General features: G+C 39.8%; 1 protein-coding gene across 1 annotated transcript; it reads right to left on the reverse strand.

The window, feature by feature from the left end:
• Positions 1 to 31: 31 nt before the first annotated feature.
• LOC149775952 (uncharacterized) lies at positions 32 to 21326 on the reverse strand. Its single transcript, XM_089942040.1, has 3 exons — positions 21183 to 21326; positions 1812 to 1997; positions 32 to 156 (listed from the first exon to the last, which is right to left on the reverse strand). The coding sequence occupies exons 1-3, from the start codon at positions 21304 to 21306 to the stop codon at positions 74 to 76; spliced, it is 393 nt and encodes a 130-aa protein (XP_089798166.1). The 5' UTR covers positions 21307 to 21326; the 3' UTR covers positions 32 to 73.
• Between the last annotated feature and the right edge of the window lie 366 nt (positions 21327 to 21692).

Consider the following 21692-nt stretch of genomic DNA (forward strand, 5'->3'; position numbering starts at 1 on the left):
AAAGACAGACGAAATAATAACAAAAGACAGATGAAATAACAATTCTTTATATATCAGTCCATGAAAACAGTCTTTATACGGACATTAAAAAAAGAAGTGGCACCAATAGTACGAGCAAAATGGGATACCCAGTGAGGTCATGAAGACTGTCTACTCCTGAAAAAAAAAATTAAATTAGAATATTTTAACCTGAAGTTTTCGAATTTTACTAGACACCATATAGCTGCGTGTATACGACAACCATGATCTCTTTCTTTTGTGAATTAAAAACTCGGTTATAAATTAAGGTCAGCTTTGATTGCTTGATTTTAACGGTATAACGGTATTAACATATCACTCACTATATCATGCCGAAGAAGTCGGAGTTGGGTGCCTTTCCCAAGGACAAGCCGAGGAGGCTTTTGCAGAACGACCCCGTGACCCATGGATTACACGTCCGACACTCTAACAACTTCGCAACCGTGGGTTCCTAAATAATGTCTGGAGAAACATTGTCGCTGATGGGAATCTAACCGGCGACCTAGCTTAAGAGATGATCTATATCGTCCATCTCTCTAATCTACTTAACAACATAAAATGAGGCATTCTTTTTTTTTTTTTTTTGGGGGGGGGTGTATTTACGAGGTCATAGATACTTCGTAGCTTTTCTCCATTTGTATATATTGGGTGTAAAAACGTACCATGAAGAACAAACAGTGCGTATTGAGTGTTTGCAATTTTAATTTAAAAAAAGTCCACACAAATTTTAAAACAAGTTGATGCATACATCATTTTGTATTCCATTTTAGTTAGAAATTATTTTAAAATCATATAGGGTTTCTATGTAACAAGTGGTTCCATGAGTTGCTAAAAGTTATCACCATTCTGTACAGAGGTCAAACACGTAGACAAATCGATGCATTGGTGCACAATATGTGAAGACGTGAAACACGAAGATTAATTTTTTTCATTTAAATTCAGTTATATTTCCATCTTTCGTTGAGATAAGCACGTTACACTTGCCGTTGAACTGATACGTTAAGAGTAATACCTCTTGATATTTTTGTTCAACCTGTTTCAATTATGTTTAATATGTGTTGAAATTTCATCAATAAAGTGCCAGAAATTGATCGACCTAAGTACTTGAAGAAACAACCTAATGGCATTATACGGCGAACAAACATTACCTGATGCAATCAAGTAATCGTGACAGACAATGGATATTTACATGGTATGCAAGAGGTATAGACTCTTTCAAATATAATTATGAATACGTCCCTGTACGTAAAATGGCATTATTAAAAACGCAGCATTTACTTTTCTTCTCAGTTTAATGACAATTAAGATACCACATTGGTCCTTTATAATTGTGAATCTCATGGACATCAAATACGTTTAGTGGCATTTGGAAGCAGTCTAAAGTCTTTGAATGTCAATTTCTTGCTTTTTTCTCTATATTATAATTGTTTTAGGCACTGTGGTAAATATGAATTCGGCTTTATTAAACATGTCTTTATTCGTGTGACGGGCGAGTAGAGGGATCTCTAACGGGTGCATTACACATGTAATGGGTGGATGGCAACATTTGGCACTGAATAGCTAGTACTGCTGCTGTCATCGGTTTGAATCCCTGTGTTGCAATACATTTGATTTAATCAAGAAAACGAAGCGTGGAATCGGACATCTTATCAACATATATTTTTTGCGTTTTTGTTATTTAATTAAACATTTCTTGGTGATAAACTTTCCCCAAATTAAATGAAACACATATGTTTATTTTTAACAACTAGGAATAGAAAGCATTTTCTTGTTTCCACATAAAATAAACTTACCGCTTATACTGTTATTCACACAAATGAATGAAATCTGAGACCAGTTTCCTGAAGTCATGCATGTGAGATTCGTGTTACTTGTGGAAGGAAACACAACTGTGTCTTCAGTGCATCTGTACACTGCCGTTAGACCATCCTCTGTTATCTTATATATGGTATTCACTATATCTGGTGGTATCCCGCAATCTGCAATAACAAAGATGACGTAATTGCTTATTATTTTTAAAGTATAATAGCATTTACACTAAACAAGTAACAGAAATAGCGCAAGACAAAACTTTTCTGCAATATATGGACCTGATTTAACATCATCTTTTGATAATTTCTACTTACGCGTTACAACAGGCTTGACGCTCCATTCCGGTTTGGGAAATATATGTGGTTTACTCAGGCTTTATCCTTCATCTTGCCTTAAAAGTTCTCAAAAAGTATCTTGAAAAGTCTTGGGACTACATTTCAGTATGTTATTGGTATAACTATTATGTTTTAAAACAAATATTGCAAGCTAGAAGAAATTTCTCCGCTATCAAAGATAAAGATCTAATAGGATAAAAACTGAATCACTCACCTATTCTAATGAGACAGATAGCGGTGTTTGATTGCTTGAATGCCAGGCATGATGTCATGTACATATTATCAATAATTTGTGAAACGGGTTCAGCAAACTGATCATGTTTAGCGCGCGATGTTTTTAAAAGTCACACCTCCCTTTTCTCAAGACGCGGTGTCTTTCGAAGTAAAAACCTATCCATAACAGTTCTATGCTAACAATCCAAGGTACGATAGGAAACCTTGAAAAGAAAAGACTCGCATTTTGATTTAAAATGATTTTCATAGTTATTCTGACCTAATACCATATATTCTTCACTTCTATACTATATTCTGGACGACTGACTCCTTTCAGTTTATACCACTCTGATTCTTGTACATGTTAATCGAGTGAATGAATAGAGGACATCTGCTTTTATCTTGTAAATAACCGAGAGATTTCATGGAGGGGATGAAAATACTAGAAATCTTTACAGCCGAGATGGCATATATCCGTTATCCGATCCGAAGAATTGCATTTTCAATTATGTTATGTTACAACGTATGGGATAGCAACGTTAATAACATCTTGAAGTAGAATGTTTACGGCATCCGGCACAAAAACAACAGTCCTTTGTCGTTTTGTCGTTTATGTTCTACTGCATTGTATTTACATTCGCACCGAAATCACATGTACGGCCATAATTATCTTTCTCAATTCAACGTAAAGGGGATATAAAAAGAAACCACCAAAAACTGAAGAACCAAAAACTACATTGCGGGATTGGTATTTGGTTCTCGCGCCTAACAGATGGCCGTGTTTACCACTAAACCTGTTAAACTAGCGGGTTGCTTTTCTTGGTCATAATTTAATCAATGTCTACTGACCGAAAGTAAATAAATAATTGTGATAATTAACTCAGTTTTAATAATTCCATAATATAGTTTTCCCAACAGTCAAAAAAGGGTACCACTAGCAAACAGTTTATTTACCGCAGGTTTAAGGAACTTAACCAGGAAACTACAGCATAGACTCACAGTCTACACCTTTTCATGTAGCTTATATATTTGATGATCACGATAATGTGTAGTGGACCTTCTAGTAAAGCCTCATTGAAAAGGTTGAGCCACACGTTACTCGTAGACCAAAAAGACCAAAAAGACCAAACATGTAATTAGCTCTGTTTTTCAATGGCAACACAAAAAATGCTTTACACAAAAATTTCAACTACATTATAAACACCAGCGAAATTGGAATAACTTATAAAAAGAAATTTCCTGACAAAAGCTACACGTGAAACCAATTTTTCTTTTTCTTTTCGAACGCAGCCTAGTTGGAACGGAAAGTAAGCATTTCTGGCTCACCAACTGACTCGCCTCGGTGGACAATGGTGAAGAATCACAAAAATCAATTATTCTACAATAAGACGATGAGACTATTTTAGATCTACATAGAAAAGATGATTAATGATTTCCTCATACATCTTGCTAAAGACAGATGCCTCTTACACAAAGAGACTATCGATGAAACCTTTCATATGCTAATCATTAAGGGACTCGGTGTTTATAGTCCCACTACTCCAAATTCACACAAATTGGCAACTTGAATAGTCTCTTTTCTAGAGATATGGTTAGCCCTGAGCATTGGCTGTTTTTTTCTAACTCCAAATACAACTGGCTAATAGTGACATATTCCAGGCCTGGCACCATAGAGACATCGCCGGCCCCAGCCTTGCTCCCAAGTTAAGGTTGTAGCTGGTAACGCGGAGGGGAGTTGACTAGCTTCACTCTCCAAGTCTTCAGTTTCAGGGATAGTGAAGGCTTCCCTCTGTCTATTCCACACTCGTGTATTCTGTGCCTCCTTATCTCCTGCGCACGCAACTGTACTGGTACTGGCTGTGGTGCTTATATATTCTGCGTTACTGGAAATGGCTGTGATGCTGGTACTGGTTATGGTACTGGTACTGATCGTGCCATTGTTCTCACCTCAGGCTTGACCTCACACAGAGGCCCTAGCATGAGATAATTAGGATTCTTTCTTCCTTATCTTCTTTTCCTTTCCTCCTCCTCCTCTTCTATTCTCGCACTTTCTGCAATCGCCTCCATGGTCAGCTCATCAAAAAAGAGTCTTGTATACTCCAGGTACCTTTCTAGTTCCAACATTGTAGCAATTGTTTCACTCATTTTTATGTTGACTGGTCACCTCTAGGTAGCCAGATTGACGAACGCTCTGCTTTATATCCGAATCGCGGACATGAAGGAAAACATCCCCTTTACCCCAAAATTCACAATACCTATACCATCACCAAAATACATGCAACGCGTGGACCTAAAAGAAACACTCACGTTGACGTTTTTACCTACAAAAACATACACACTAACTGACAAAACAAACAATCGAAGTGTTGATAGGCACACTTCCATTTTTTGACATAAAACTAAGAAACGAAGTGCTTATAGACATACTTTTCTTAAACTTACTTACATACAATTGGCAATTTGACTATTATCTCTTTTCTATATAGTTGGGTGTAGCCCTGAAACGGGCTGATGTGTTGACAGGGAGTTATTGCAATCTTTTATTGCCTAATATTGCGTCCCATCTGGTTGCAGGTTTTCCGCAGGATAGGGTATGCTTCTGTGAATAGAGAAGGCAAGCTTTTTCGTGTCCACGCGCCCGTACATAAAACCTCTGTCTGGATTCTGCTGTTACTGCTGCTGTTCTGTCCGCTGCTTCTGAAGTCTGCACTTCTCCGTCCACTCTTTTTGCTTTTTCTAGATTTCCTCTCTGAAGAGCTCTTCGATCAGGTTTTCAGTCACTTTCAACATCCTGACATTCTCTACATCTTCAGGCTTAGGTATTAGGCTTTGCCTGACACGATGTAAATTCACGTAAGCTATGTTCAGCTTGGCTAGTCTTGATCAGATCTTCATTGGAGGAACAGTCACCAATAGATGGTCAGAAATGAGATATCCTCGCCTTATATGGCTCAAGCGTGGACGCGATTGACAACATCCCTACGGTTTTTGTTCGGTCGGAACGCTATGGTGGCTGATCTTTATGGAGAGGGATAGAGAGAAGTCAAAGACTATGTATAGTCACAGTGTTTATTGAATACAAAAGACGGACACATTTTTCAAAACAACATTTGTTTATTTAAGTCACAAACAACTAACAATTTCAAATAAACAAATAATTTCTCAAACATACTATTTATGACATGGGTGACAACTTTGTGACGTCAAGCTAGACTTCCGCAGAGGCAGGTCACTTGATCATATATGGACACGGCGTTTCCTTGCTAAAGATAAAAGATATTCATAATTGTCGCAAAAAAATCGCTCTAATTTGTCATAGTCTTTAAAACAGTCACGATCAAAATAAGTCACTAAACGTTCTAAGGAATATCCAAGACTGCATTGATGAAGAAAATGCACACAATATTGTCTACACACTATCGAATCCGTGGCTTGTAATTTCACATTATTGAATCGTGTAGTCGGGTCATTTCCTCTCATTAAGGTGGTAATCCCTACGAATCAAAAGACACCACACAACCCTTTCTGGGGAAGTAGACGGCTACCCAGTGGGTTTCTGGGAGATGACTGTCGTCCTTGTTGATGACATAAGCATGATGGTCTTGAGGTTTGCGATGAGGAAGTTAATCTTTAGCACACACGACATGATTCCAAGTATAGTGTACGAACGGTTGTTCAAACGGTAAAAAAGTTCCCATGTATCCATTCTTAGTTTCTTTTTCTTGTTTCTTTCACATGTAAAGATATGTCATCAATTCAATCCTAACTTTTTGCTTGAAAATGTCTGACGAGTGACCATTTCTTAGTTTCGTCTCTGCACTCTGAGCCGAGAGAGCTTCGATGTGATGGATCTCTAGAGCAATCAATGGAGAAGAGGAATGATCACTCAAGTCTTTATACAACCGATGCAAAACTGATTCTTCTTGACACATTATCATACATTTATCGTGTTGAATTTAACAGAGATGATCATTTTGATATCCATAGCAATCTTCCTTGATCAATTCCGTATTTTTCCGCCAGGTCTTTGGCAAAACAGGAGACTATATGTTGTTCTTGTTCTTGCCTTCCGGACCAAATCATTATAACATCTTCGTCTTCCAAGGCTTCCACGGCATCCTCCCATTCCATTTCTTTTTCCCCATTCAAAGAGAGATGAAAGTCTTCCATAGTTTGTAATAATTTAGAATGACTTCTCTCAAACTGTTGATTTCTATCGTATAATCGAATTCGGCATACAGGATGAAGTTCACCGTGTTGTCTTTGGGTAAAGGTTTTTTAAACTGAAGTTCCACGCGAATATGGCCGGATTTAATAGGGTGGAAATGTCCCTCGTCGACGCCTTAGTCTGGAATGAAATCAAAGGCCCACAAAGCGTAACCTCCTACCTAATCCTCGTACGTAATACCGTGACCGGTGTTGGTCCTTAACTGTCCAGTGGCGTCGTACTGGGACAAGTACGATCTCAGGTAATTCTTCTCGTCAGAGTTCGAAGGGTTTGGTACACAAGGTCCTGTCATCTCGATTGAATTCGATTTAGAACACACCGAATTGATAAAAGTTGAAAAGAGTTTTGTCGAGGGCTCCGTTGAAGGCTATATTGCTGACGATACGAGTGATTAAACGCTTGGGTAACTGTCTTGGAACAGATGATCTTCGATCATAGATCGCTGTCCAGTTGGAATGGTGAATGTTTTCACTTCCACTCGACGTATTGGATATTTGGCGGTCGTTCTGTTCAAAGTCTTACTGATGTCGTTTCCTACTTTAGGTAACACTTCCACGCGTCGCACGTAGTCTGGCTCCTCGGATGATGGTTTTGTAATAGGCAGCATCAGCCATCAAAAGAAAAGCGCAACTACTTCGATTCAGTATCAGTCGGACACCCACACCGTTCAAGAAATACTCATCTTTCAACCCCATGTCCAAATTCAAACGATCCATCAGTTCTAAAATACGGCTTTCGTCAATGTTGTCTCTACGTGCCTTATTTTATCTGATAATATGTCCAACTTGCCTGGCGTTTCAGGTTCCCATACCATGCAAGCATCTAGATTGGTGTTCTTAAATTCTTTTCTGTACGTCGAGAGATTTTTCAGGTACGTTTGGTAAGTATACGTATACATGCTGCTGCTAACCAGTTAGTAATTCAAATACAAATCCACTTCGATCAACAACGAATGCATGACATTGTTGACGTGGAGTATTTTATCCTCACCAATTAGATTGTGACCGTCCGTTGATGTGTCGATCACTTTTACTTTCATGTACAAGTAACTGCTATTCAGATCTATGTAATCTTCGAGCTTTCCTTTGATTTCAACTTGATGGGAGCGGAATCCATCAAAGAGGGGACGGGATGGAATTCGACCCAATGTGGTTCTTGTATCGTCATCACGGTGGGTGGCATGGCAAACAGATCCAGTTCCGACTTGGACCAGGTGCAAGAATATATGCATAATTTTTCTCTCTCTTTGATTTAATAAACAAAACTTCTAAGTCTCAGACGCTCCTTCTTTTCTTGGTCTTTCTAGATGTATGGGTGTGAAGTCCTCTGAATGGTTTGTTTTCGTCGTCTCGTTCTCCCTTGGCCTTGTTGTGGCGTCATGGAAGCATGAATGCCTGACTCCGTAGCGTACATGGCATTTATAGGAGTTTCTCGTTAGCCCAAAATGTTTTCCCCGTTCGAAGTAAAATACTTTTGTCTGGTTTAAAGAAAGCTTCTTTGGGGTTTTGTTTGTCGATGATGACATTTTGAAGAAATTCTTTGCCTGGCGTCAAAGCGGCATCTTTCAATGCGTGCAATCCTCATGTCCCCATCGGTGTCAAAACGGAGGTCACAGAACGAAAGACCGATTTCAACATATCTCTTAAACCATTTCCTCGCTATCGAGCGACTCCGCTTTACACAGGATACATGACTTAGAAATTGGTGGAATTTCACCCTGGCTTTCCCTTTGTTGAATGGAATTTTGTTTCATATCTCCTTTTATAGTAATGTTGAGAGTGTCATAATACGACTTACTGACGGGAAAATGGTGAGGATATACAAATTCGCGGTGAACGTGATGCCTGTGCCCACCTTCCTCGTCAGTGTGCGTGGCAGAATCGACTTTGAGAGTAATAACACGCAGTAACGGTACGGAAGTGTGTCCCACCACATTCTACTCCAGCACATCGCAGTACAAAAAGATCAAATTGTGTCCTTGGTTCAGTTTTACCGGAGATCGCAATATTTCGCAAAACTCAAGTTGTCATAAATGGGTGGTACGGGTCGACCCTGGAGTATCTTGACGTCCCCATATTAAATGTCATACAATTTCGGACAAAATGTAATGGACACAACTTTATTGTACTCGAGAGTGACACTTTTTCAGACACTCTCCAAGGCTTTGCCAAACACAGCTTTGACTCTGTCAGCAGTCGTGGTCACCAGATGTTGACCACTAAAATAATAGCATGGCAATTATCATGTTATATATGTTCGTATTTCTTGGGAGTTTATATATATATATATATATATATATATATATATATATATATATATATATATATATATATATATATATATATATATATATATATATATATATATATATATATATATATATAATTAGTATAAACTGAATTTGCATTCAATCTTTTTGCACTTGTTTGTCATGAACTTCGACCTTAAAAGTGTTTTGATTTTCGACATTGTTTAAGATTTATGTACAGTAAATGATATCCACCAAATCCAATTCCCAATGGGCTGCGTGATAAAATTGGATCTATTGAACTGTCACTCGGTAACATTAGGAAAAATTGGTTATTCAGGATTCCAGAGTTCTGCTGTCCGATGGGTCACTCGAAGTTAGAGGAGTGTCCAAAAGAGAGTGGTTGTTGTTTGGGTGGTTATTGCTGAGAGAGTTACGCGTTGTTACCGTTTGAGATTTTCAGGGAAGAAAAGGGAAGAAGGTAACCGATGCAGCTGCTCAGTAAAATGGTCCACAATTGTTTGTCACCTTGTTGAAAACTCAACTTGGCTTTGGCAGTACACTGACACAATATACCACAAAGATTTGGCAGAAAATAAAACAATTTGCGTTTTAGGCACACGCTCTCCACCCCACACCCACAAGGGTTGTTTTTGCAGACCTTGCACAGACGAACTCAGTGAAGAAGTGGTCATTGTTGTGATGACTTAAAAGGCATTATGGTCACTTCATTTTATATCCGAAGACTAATTGTCTTATATGACTTATAGTTGAAGCGTAGATTCAATAATCAAAACTGGGAGGATGTCCTTTCCAACGTACTTTGACTTCTTTCACACGTCTTTTTGGCACTTTACGTGATCTTCCATCGAGTATGCTTTCGATGTCGTACACTTCGTCTTCATTTTTGGTCACGCGTGGTAACTCGGGCACGTAAAACCATCATTTTATTACTTTCCCGTTCGTGTCTTCTAATTTATTGATGGCAGGATGACGGCCACACTCACGTGCAGTGACACAAAACAATTCTTGATTCAATTGGGTAAGTAACCTTTGTTGAATGTATGTTTGGTTTTGCCAATGCTCACCCAATCTCCTGTCGTCAATGCTCCATCTTTCTTGGAGACAGGCAAGTTTCAAGCTTACCAAACATACGCTCATAAACGGTCACTTCGTGGTCGGAAGTCACTTCTTGAGGAGCACATCCGATGCTCCGATGGTAAGATTGGTTGCACGTTTGGACCAGGTACGGTAAGACATCGATGTACTTGAGAGTATGTTCCTGCGTGAAATATTCTTTCAAGGTGCGTCGAAAACGTTCCACGATGCTGGATTGTAATTCTGGTTTCTCAATGGTGAATATCTCATTTCGTTAATTCTTTTTGGAAAGCTTGGTTCAGAAAGTTGGTGTCTTTATGAATTTGCCATCAAAGATGGTGACAAACACTTTGTTTCAACACCAGTTGGAAGGCACGCACTATTTCATCGCTCCACTTGGAACTCAATGGCACCACCCAGGCAAATTCGGAAAAGACCTAGATGACGCAAAACAAATATTTGTAGCCACGACTATAGGTGACCAAATGAGAGACATCTGCTAAATCGGCTTGACACTGATGATCGATGCCCTCCTCTAGGGTGCGACTTCTGGAAACGTTTCGTTGAATGAGTTTGTGTATGGTGCACGTGGCTTGTTCTTTTAACCATTGTTACACTTGAGGTAAGCGGACACTTTTCATTCGGCTTTTGTCAGCACGATTCAATTTCTGAACTCCTCCGTAACCTGCAGGATGGGTTGGATTGTAGTAAATGCTGGCTAACACCTTCTCCATGTTTTGTAAAATGTTACCCACATTTTACTGATGCTACTCATGTCTTCGTGTGGTATTTTGTTGGACTGTAATCCTTTGCGTGTCCGACGAGCCATAGGTCTCGAGGAGGAGGGTCCTGTACAGGGATAATTATGTCTTGTTTATCTATTGTCTTCACCTTCCTTTTCTCTTCTGTTGAAGAAGGGGTGGTCAACGCCATTTTAATCCAAACAATTATGGATGTAGGTGGTGCTGTATGCGTACATTCTCTGGTGGTGTTGTAAACTGGCGTACTTATGTGGTGGAGTTTTAAACTTTTCTCCTTTTTCTGTCTTGGTGACTGGGGTGGTAGAGGTGGTGATGGACTTTTCATCAGTGTATTAAAATCAGTCAGAGTTCGTATGGCTGATTCGTCTAGAGCTTCCTGGTGAAAGAGTTGCATTTGTTTCAATAGTTACAGTATCCTTGCGAATTTTCCGTTTCTGACAAATCTTGTTGTAACTGGGACATTTCGGTAAAATGCGGGGTGCGTTGTTCTTGCCAACCATGGGATTCCATCCATCGTTTGTAAGGCACTAAAGTCAGTTTTCATCCTTCCATTCGATTCCAAAGCGTATGTCTGAGATCTTTTGATCCTAGAGATACGTTTGATCTTCTTCTTCCTACATAGTGTTACCTATCCCTTGTGACGCACCAGCTCTCACGAGTCCTGTAATCGCTGGTAACAATATAGCTATGAGTATGGGTGCTAACAGCAGGTTTAAAAACCATCCGCGTTACATTAACATCTTTTTCTTTTGACGGATGGATATTATCTTTTTAACTATTAGGTGAAGAACGTTTTTATGCTGGGTTAGGCATTCTTTCTGACGTGGAGACAACGTTATCGTACATCTCTAGACATTTAGACACCATTCGCAAGCTGTATCGATGATGTATTTCGAGCGGGTTTAAATTATATGTTATCGCATGGATGAATGAGCTTTGGACGGGAGGGACAACACGTTCTAATGTTTAGCTAAACGAGGAGGAAGTCCTTGCCTTTTCTTTCTTTCTGGGGTAGAAGATGGGTGGCTTCTGGGGGTGACAGCTTTGTTTGTTCCGGGGCACACACTAAATAAACTAACACACTAACCATTTCTATTCTTTTTTTGGGACTATCGCTTCGTCAAAAAGGTCACGACTTTTCTCCAAGATCGATATTAAAACATTCCTCTCATTTGGTTGCTCCTCTTTTTCTTTGAACCAGTGTCTTTTACGCGGTTGACGTCGATACTTGACTAAGCGTTTTCTCGGATGATGAGACTGTCTTTTTCTTTTTTCTTTTTATTGGTGTTGTTTGACAGGAGAACGACGAACGCGATGGTGTGCACTTCTTTGAGGGGCATCTGTTGAAGTTCAGGAGCACAAAAACACTGATTCCCATCGTTTTTCACGTGTCCTTTTTATACTGGAATGCGTCCCCACTAATTTACTTACGTCGTTTCAACATCATTACAGGAATCACGCGTTGTGGAGGGGTTTGGCATAGGACTAAATTGGGACAGTTCTTGTTTGGATAAATCCAGTAAACTCTGTAATATGCCCTATCTCTCTTGGACTTGGATTTTGGGGGCAGTTTCTTTGTGAGCAGCTATCACTGCAGCTAAAGAGGAGGTGTCACCGCTGGAGGAGAATGTTTTGGAGACGCGGGTTTTCATTGTTTCAGCAAATTAGGAAGAACGCATGTAAAATTGGTCTTGCCTGGATTCACCTTCAACGGAGAAGCGGAAGAACCTAAGACTACTGGAAACGCGGTAACCGTCGCTGCGGATTGTGGTTTGCGAATGTAAGGTTGCGTCCAGACCAATCTGCCTCTTGAGGGTAGACGCTGTTTTCTATGGTCTTTTCTGTGACATTTTCTTTTTCTTTTCCTGTGGCTGTGACCTGGTTTTGACACCGTTGCACTTTATCTTCTTCTTATGTGATCCTTTGGGTTGGGGAGTGGCTTTTTTCTTGGGAAAGACTTTGAGGGCATTAGGATCCCGTATTAAGAAGGAGCGAATGATGACACTTCCTAGACAACAGCCGACTCCAGGTTTCAAAATGATTTGCTTTTTGGTATAAATGTCGAAGCGGAGATCCGCCAGTTGCTTCACGGCTAATTTGTTTCTGTCAAACAGTGCGTTTGGATTGATGAGGGATGTGAATGATGCCTTGCGTTAATTGACGTGATGTCACCTTAAACCACCGTAAGACTTCGTTGAGATAGGAATCTAAGACACGATCACGTATTCAGATGAGACTGAATTGATGTCATGTTCACAAGTTGTGAGACAGACCAAAAGTGTTCGGGGTTTTATTGATCTTTTTCATTGTTATGTCGACGACAGGGAAGTGTACACAGCAGGCCCTCCGTCTAGGCACCTATTGTCAAACAGATAGGTACGAAATTGCACATAATCATGGGTGGCGGGTTTTAAATCTACGAGTAAATTGGAATGTAGGGTTTAAGTGGAATCATCGGACGCATGGGTCAGTATTTTCATTCCTAAACAAGACCACGTAATGCGCATTCAGAATGACGGTGCGATGGGTTTTACTTTGTTGAAGCAACGTTTGAGTGATATAAATGACACTGGCTTTACGATGATGCCCTTTGTGCGTAAACTACAGTTTAATTTCTTCTTCGTCTTCTCCAAATATATCGTCGAAGATGACCAGATGGGTTTGATTGGGGTCAGTCACAATCTCGTCGTCTTCTCTAAGAATGCCTTCGACAAACACGATGGAATCGCCTTCATTTTCTCGCATGAGGCTGTAGACTGATTGCCACACATTGTAACATCATACGATCCGTTGAGATGGATATTGATCAAATGATGTTTGTGTTCGATCAAATGTTTAACAAATTCGATTTTGCCTGAACCGCTAGGTCCGGTAATTAACATGTTAAATGGATGGTGCAGATACAATGACGTTTTGAAATCGACTTTCAAGCTAGCAGTTTTCAAGCAAACGCAGGGAAACGAATATGTGTATTTCACAAGCTCATTTCGAAGAGGGTACTATGAACTCCGTAGGCGTTTGTTCAGATTTGGTTGACATCCGTTGGACGATAGCTGTATGGTTCCACGTAGTTGATGACATCGACAATCAAACTAGTAAGGAGTCGACGATAACTAGTGACACGGCTTTTGCAACCGTCAGGTTAGAAAAGCACAGCATCACTTTCGATGGTAGGTGTAGTGGTAATAGTAGTCATAGCAAATTTCTCCATGATGTCCTGCTGATGTTGTCATAGCAAAGTTCCCAAGATGTGGTACTGAATCGCTTAGGTCACAGTGTACGGCATCCCTGCAATCGCAAGGTACAGCATCGCACACCACTTGAGAATCCCCGAACTTGATTGGTGACTGTTTGTTAGCGGTCACCTTTCTCGCTTAGTATTGGTAGTTACAATGAACTATGGGTCTTGGACGTTGTCCCTTTTTCATATGCTGACCAATATCGGTTTGTTCGTACGGTAAAGTTAAGTGGTTGCGAAGCCATACTCGCTTCAGATACACGATTTGACAGACTTCTTTCAAAGGCTGACTGACGATTTGGTGTGAGGCTAGTAGGTGGTCACTTCAAAATATCGATCCTCTCCAGATTGCATGGTTTCTTTTAATACCCCAAAGTTCGCCACTTGACTGGTGCGATAACTGCGAATCAATATTTTCACTTTAAACTCTATTTGGACTTCTCCTTGTGGGTCTCAGTATTCGTAGCCGTTCTTTTTAGGACCGTCACTAGCAAAATTTAGAATCTTGTCGTTGGGGTTTCGTCAGTCCAGGCTTCTAAACGATCTCTCTCAATGACAGGGTGACGGTGAGCCAGGATCAAGTCCTCACGAAGGACGTCCACGTTTTTTATGGCTTTAGGTTTGTCGTGAATCACCTGGAAGTAACTGTAAGGTTCGGACAAATAGCCTGTCTTGGGTAAGCACGGTCGTTGTGCCATTTTGCCACACAAACAATTCAACATCACTTTAGCAAATGATCACCTTACTTCGTTTTTATCGATGTGGTCTAAAGGGATGCCTCACTGCTCCCAGTATTTCTCATCGAATTTATTTTGGTCTTCGGGAGTCTGGCACCTTCTGGTACTGTTCTGTCTTGAAAAACTGGTAAATATCGTACACTTCTAAATAGTTGGTATCCCACGTCCAGAGCTTTGAACAATTCCAAGCTAATCCACGTTCCTGTCAAGGCTAGTTCTTCCTGCTTGTATTGACAAGATTGGTCTTGGTTGCACGTTTCGGCACAAGTATGGCACACAGGAAATATCAGTTTTCCTTGGACATAGTGAGGTAACATGGGATGGTACAAGTTCGAGAGGCAAGACTTTACATTTAAACAATCTTTTGTATTGTCGAATTTTGTCCAGGTCGATATATTTGGTCATCAAATGTGGGTGCCCTACGAGAACGTGACAATATCTGCACGTGTAAGGATACAGTGAACACACATCCAAGTGGTTGATTTCTTCTCCTTTGTCCTCGTTAGACTAGTACGGCAATCTGATGGCATTTGTCCATCCTAAGTAAAAACTTTCCCGTGGGTTCAGTAGGTCCACCAGCTTGTCACTTTCCACGATACGTTTAAATTCAGGATCGGTTTACAATCGGAGATCGTACTCATGTTCCCACATTTCCACCACTTGGTATCCTTTTTGTTCCAACTACAAACGCCGTTGACAAGTGGCCCGGTACATGTCTTCTATGGTACGTTGTAAACAAAACTGATGTTTTGTGTCACGTTGAAGGTAGCAGATGGGACATCCGTGAAATAAGCACCCGTTAATCTTGTACAGGATCTGAGGGTTTTCTATGTTCTGACCATTCACCGAATACCTTCCGATGATATTTTCACCTTCTCCGTTTTGGGCATGTTGGATCCATTTGTCATCTTTGCCGCATAAAGTAATGTAGCTAGCGTAGGGTTTCGACCGAGTATTGACGTTTGACCAAATTGGTCGTTTGATGTTTTATGACAGCCAGAGTGTTTTCGGGCATGAATCGTTGGCGGTACATTAAGCAGTTCGCTTTGGCAATGGTCAAGGCTTCTTTCAAGGAATCGATCCTTCCGTGTTCCATGAACAATTCTCAAAATTGTCCATAGCAACGCCGTAAAATGTCCACGTCGGATTGACAATACTTTGACATTTCTTCCTGAATATTAAAGGGATCCGATGCATTACGGTGGTACCAAGCGTAGAAAGATTCTCGTTTTTATTTGCGAATGTTGTCGGGGTCGTAGTAGTGAGCCTCAGGCAAATGGGGTAGAACGGCGTGTTGGTATTGAAAAAGTCCGGAATTAAAATTTGGCCGTTTCTGTGATTCCAAACGTGTTAGGCATTTGGCTCAAAGGCAAAGCCAAGTAGCTCAACGACTCTTTAAACTGCATTTGACCCACTTGCATGGAAATGATTTTGGCTCAGTTTTAAGTCACTTTCGGACGTTCGGTACTTTGTTGGTATAGTATCTGGAGAAAAAAAAACATTGCCCATCGTATCCTGAGAAATTGTGAGCCATCACCGTGGCATAGCGATGACAATCTCTATAATGTTTGATGTTCTCTTGGCTTCACGTCTCGTCGATTGGGTCTCAGATCCTAAGGGCAAATTCGGTTCGCGTGTTCTGTCCCTGAAAGATTTGTTCACGTCCTCCATGAATCTTGCTGCAGTCAGGCAATAACTAAAGATAAGCTCTTAAATGCAATTCTCGCACGCTTGATAAGCCACGCAGAAATTAAGTATGTGAATGCCGGTCTCTCCCATGCGTTCTAAGTCGAACAAGATGAAATTGCCTTCTTCTTCTTCTTCTGGTCATCTTCGTCTTGATGTTTGGAATGGTTTTTTGAATGAAGCATTCGTGTTCCAAGTCCACGATTTGGCGACAAATTTGACATTGTTTATTTCCTAAACATACGTGTGACTTTGCAATGTTGGTACGTATGCCTTGTGCACAAGTTGGGCACAATATCAACAGTTGACAAGCACTTTTCTTCTGTGAACCTTGTGTCATGAGATGCTGTTGGCAACATGTAGGACTGACGAAGGTGCACTGACAAGTAGGGCAATGCACTCGTTCTTGTTCATCGTCAAGACAGGGTTTAAAGGCCAAACATCTCTCACATTTCTATCCACAATGCTTGTTTTGCTCTCGATTGTTATAGCCATAGTCACATTTGTCACAGCAATTCCAGGATTCCGGTGATACTGGTAATGGCATCGAAATGTCCAGCGTGATGATAGACGTGAATGTATTTTCCATTTTCTAAATTTGTGCCTCAAAACAACAGATGACTGCGCACTTTTTGATGATGCACTCTCAAGGTGTAGCGTGGAGCCAAGATGTCTTGCAATTTTTGCATTTCAGGAATGTGTATTTGGATAGCCCCGCTTGCTATAACAGGATTTCTGCTTCTTTTCGGACCCATTGTCGAATAGGTTTCCAGAATCTTTTCTATTCTACCGTGTCGTATTTGTCGGCATACATTCGTCCCACCACGACGTAACGGGCTAAACACATGTGGAATTGATGATTGTTAATTTAGACCAGGCTATACTTGACGCTGCGGAGGTTGTCCACCAGTAGCACATTTCTGCTTTGTCCCGTCCCTTTGGGAAGAGAAACGTGGGTTATGAACAGTGTTGCTTGAATCTTGTCGATGACTTAGGAAGTTGTCAATTCTGCCGGGCTGCTAAACTCGATCCAAACGGGTGACTTCAAACTGTTGTGATGGATGGAAAGTCTCAAGCAATCGTCTTCTTTGGCTTTACATTGCCGTTTCAGTGTGGTTAACAAAGAATCCCACAAATTCGTGATGAACTGTCGGACTTGAAATCTTTAACCTTTACCGTATACGTACAGACTCAATTCAATATTTTCTAGAGGAGCGCTTTTATGTCTCTCAAATGTGATAGCGGTTCTGATGGGCTTATGGTGGTGGACTTTGGTTTGGTGTAGACTCTCTGGGCCTGGTTCTAGTTCACTCATGTCATCTTCAAAATTGCTGGCATGAATTTGAGCCAAACGGCAAAAGGTCATATGGCTACATTATAAACGATGTGGGTCATTACATCAATGTCAGACCAGTGTCTTACCATTATAAAGGTCAGTGTCTTCCCTCCCAGTATTCATTTCACTCTTAAACCTACCAGAACGATGGAAGAGGTAACACAGATCGAACTTCTGATCGAAGCTTTGTGAGGTGTCATACGATAGTTTTCTTCAGAGAAGCTGACAGACTACTGACTACTCCCCCTCCTTTCGAGTTAAAAGTCAGTATATTTGCTACATCTGTCAGAAGAAAGGGCACTGGGCTACAGAGTGTCCATAACGTCCCAAAACCAAAACGGGTATCAGAAGAGACAAACGTCGAAATACCTATTATTATTGTCAACAGAAAGGACTTTGGCCTTCAGACTGCCCTAAGAAACAACAGGAGCAAAAAGAAGAGAGAAGTTCCGAACAGGAAGAAGAGGTACCCTCCAAAACGGAAGAACACCAACACGTCTAGAAACAGAACAAAAGAATACGAGACGAAAGTGAGGAAGATGATGAAACTTCTGTGAAAGTGTAGAAATTCAAGAGAGAGAGAGAGAGAGAGAGAACTTTTTAAAGTAATGGGCTGTGAATTGGATTGTAAAGTTTGTACCAGAATATAACATAAACAAAACGTAAGAGTCTCTTGGAATTTATTTTCTGGAATAAGGACTTACACTCACACACTCACAAACGTTCATCATGGGACAAAAAGGGGATTTTGAATTTTAATTGATTTTGGCTAAATGACTAGTATATCTTTTCGAGCGAAGAAGGTGGCCCTGAAAAAGACCCTTGGGTGGTTGTTTTTTTAAACTCAGGAACGGGATTCAATCAGTTTTAACTGTCTTAAGCCTTTGCCACGGCCAATGACTACTTCTGGACGTGCTCATGTCGATGAAAGGGTAGAAATCACTAAGACTGGTATCTCAGGCCTAGTACCAGGGTTGTGCTGTTTGGCTCGTGAAGGTCTTTTTCTCTTGGGCCGTATTAAAGAAGTTTGATACATTTGTTTCAGACTCCTTAACTCTGAAAAAAATGTCTAAGAGTACCGTCACCGTTTGACTTTCACTGTCCTCATTCTCTCCTAGACCTTGTTCTCTGCTGCTTCTTCTTCTTCATGTAGTTTCCTTCTTCTTCTGACTGTTGCTGTTGAAGGAGAAAAGCTTGTTCTGCTTTTATCTGCTGTTTTACAAAACTTCTCCAATTCATATCTCTGTCTCTGTTTAAAATCAGCGACGTGTGGTAAGGAAGGAGAAGGTGGTGAAGGTGCAGATACAAGACCAAATTCTTGCGAAAAGAGAGAGAACATTCACTAAATTAAAATTATAATTAGGAAATATGACGCCACATATAGTTCTCTTCGAATTAGAAGAAAGACTCCGTTATGTGACTGAATTTTCTAACGCGTGTTAGGATTGGTGCAAAATACTCCATCAGTTTCGATCCGCTATTCCACTATAAATAAGCCCGATTCACTTCATTCCCTTCGCCTGTTCTCACAAAAAGACGTGGACTAACGTTGAATCATCTACCCTCGTATCGTCGATGCCGTTCCGCATGCATTTACCCATGTGTGTCAAAACATCGTGGACAATCATCAAGATCACAGATATGACCGTTTGGAAAAGAGGGATCTATGTGGAGAGATAAGGCTGTCTGAAGCGAGTCCTCATCTACGGTCCAGAAGTCAGAAGAAGTTTGAGGAAGAGAAGAAGACCTATGCAATGACCACTATGTTAACTGAATGATATTAACATAAAAACCAACGGCCTTTTTCAGGGCCACTCATATGGTTTGAAAAGATATCTATTTTCTCTTACCTAAATTTCTTTTGTAGATTTTATATTTTATACGTGATAGATTGATGTTCATTAATCTTTGTATGTGATATATATGTCTAAGTCTCTACTGTATTTTTCTCTACCTAGAGTAGTGCGTATTCAAGTCAGCCACTTGCAACATTGTTGCCAGTGTTCCTCCCAAATGAGGTCAGCCACTTGCAACATTGTTGCAGTGTCCACTACCGTAATGTTAATTCCTATTGTGTTAAAACAGGACCATGTTTAATTCCCGTTTGGGGATATAGTGCTGGGATCCGTTTTTAATAAAGAAGTCTACGTGAGGCTATAAATCGTGACTCTATAGTGCCGGAACACCTTTTTCACTGGATTTTCCATTGAGGCCCTATCGCCCCTATACACTACTAACATCGGTAGCAGCTGCTACAAGCCTGATAAGCAGAGTCGGCTAAAATTACCCATGTCTATGTGGATGCTTGTATGTATGTCTGAATGTTAAAGTTAATTGTAAGCATATTGTTTGCGAAATAGTTTCTTGTGAGCTAAGGTCTTTAACTGGATAAATGCAAAACGAAACTTAATTTTATTTATTTTCGTTTATTATTTTTTAAATGAATGTTTCGTAGCTCTGAAAATAATCAAAGGGCATACAATTAGGGGGTTCATCTCAATATCTGCTCCAGAAACTTCAAAAAGTTCAAAACACAGCTGTTTGGATCATACTTAGAGTACCACGATCAGAGCACACCTCCCCGCTGCTCTGTACCCTACGCTGGCTATCCATTCGATCCAGAATCAAACACAAACTTTGTTCTCTGTGCTACGTTTCACTGTTGGACTCTAGTCCAATATACCTATCCGACCTCACACATGTGTATACACCAGCAAGATACTTACGCTCCTCTTCTGACAATCGTATACTCATTATTCCCACTATGAAAACAAAGTCATATGGACAACGTTATTTTGCATACTAGGGCCCAGCAACGTGGAATGAATTGCCCACTGAACTTAGACACAAAGACACAGTGATCACATTCAAGAGGGCTCTCAAAGCTCACTTATTTCGACTGCAAGGACAAACTTGTAGACCTAATAATGTTTCCTACCTTAAATATTCTCAGGATGTTTTTTTAATGTTTTCTAATTTCATGGTGTTTGTTTTTGTAATCATATCATTATATGTTTCTTTATCTTATAGGTGTTGTCTCATGTTGTAAAGCGCTAAGAGATTCTAAAGATTAGGAGCTATATAAAATCCTCATTATTATCATTATTATTAATTAATTAATTAATTAATTAATTAATTAATTAATTAATTAATTAATTAATTAATTAAACGAACATTAGCAGTATTAATAGCTATTTTAAAAACTCACGATTGATAACATAAATCTAGTGAAAATGTGTGATCTAAAATAAATAAGGTGTGATGGAAAGAATATATACTCCAACATAAATGTGTATTTGCCTATTCTTTATTGTTTACTTCCGTATTATTAGCTTACCGACAAGCTTACTAACTGAAAAATAATAATAGCAATACTACTACTACTACTACTAATAATAATAACAACACATATACTAAGTTACTTATATGTATTTAGTTCCTTCCTTCCATTATCATGCACTTATTTACTCACCAGTTTCCGCCAGATAATGGAGACTTAAGTATAATGCATCTGCTTGTTTTCCCAGAAACTTTAGGTTGTCGTCTGTGAGCATGACATCCATGTTGTCACAAGGTTTATGATAACAGTTAATCATGTCGCCACGGTAGTCTCCTGCAAATTAAATAACTATAGGTATACATTGATATGAATTGTACTAATGTGTAAGTACAGAAAAACGATCACTCTATAAGATGTTGTTCTGTAAATGAATTAATGGAAAGGAGCCTCTTGGTCCAGTATTGCGAGCCAAAGAAGCTATAAAAATGAGAAGGAAAAAAACAGAAATAAAATTTAAAAGTAAACACTTTTCTTCTATAACACACTGAATAAACGTTATAATGTATCGTAAAGAAATGTACCACTCATGCTGTACAACGTCTCGCATGAAGTTTAACATACACCTTTTAACAGCGGTAATTGCAATATCACAAACAAATTGTATATTATAACTCTGTGGTATATTCATTTATAAAAGGTCAG

Source organism: Sinohyriopsis cumingii, chromosome 18 (genome assembly GCF_028554795.1).
Source record: "Sinohyriopsis cumingii isolate HCF-2022 chromosome 18, ASM2855479v2, whole genome shotgun sequence".
NCBI lineage: Eukaryota > Metazoa > Mollusca > Bivalvia > Unionida > Unionidae > Sinohyriopsis > Sinohyriopsis cumingii.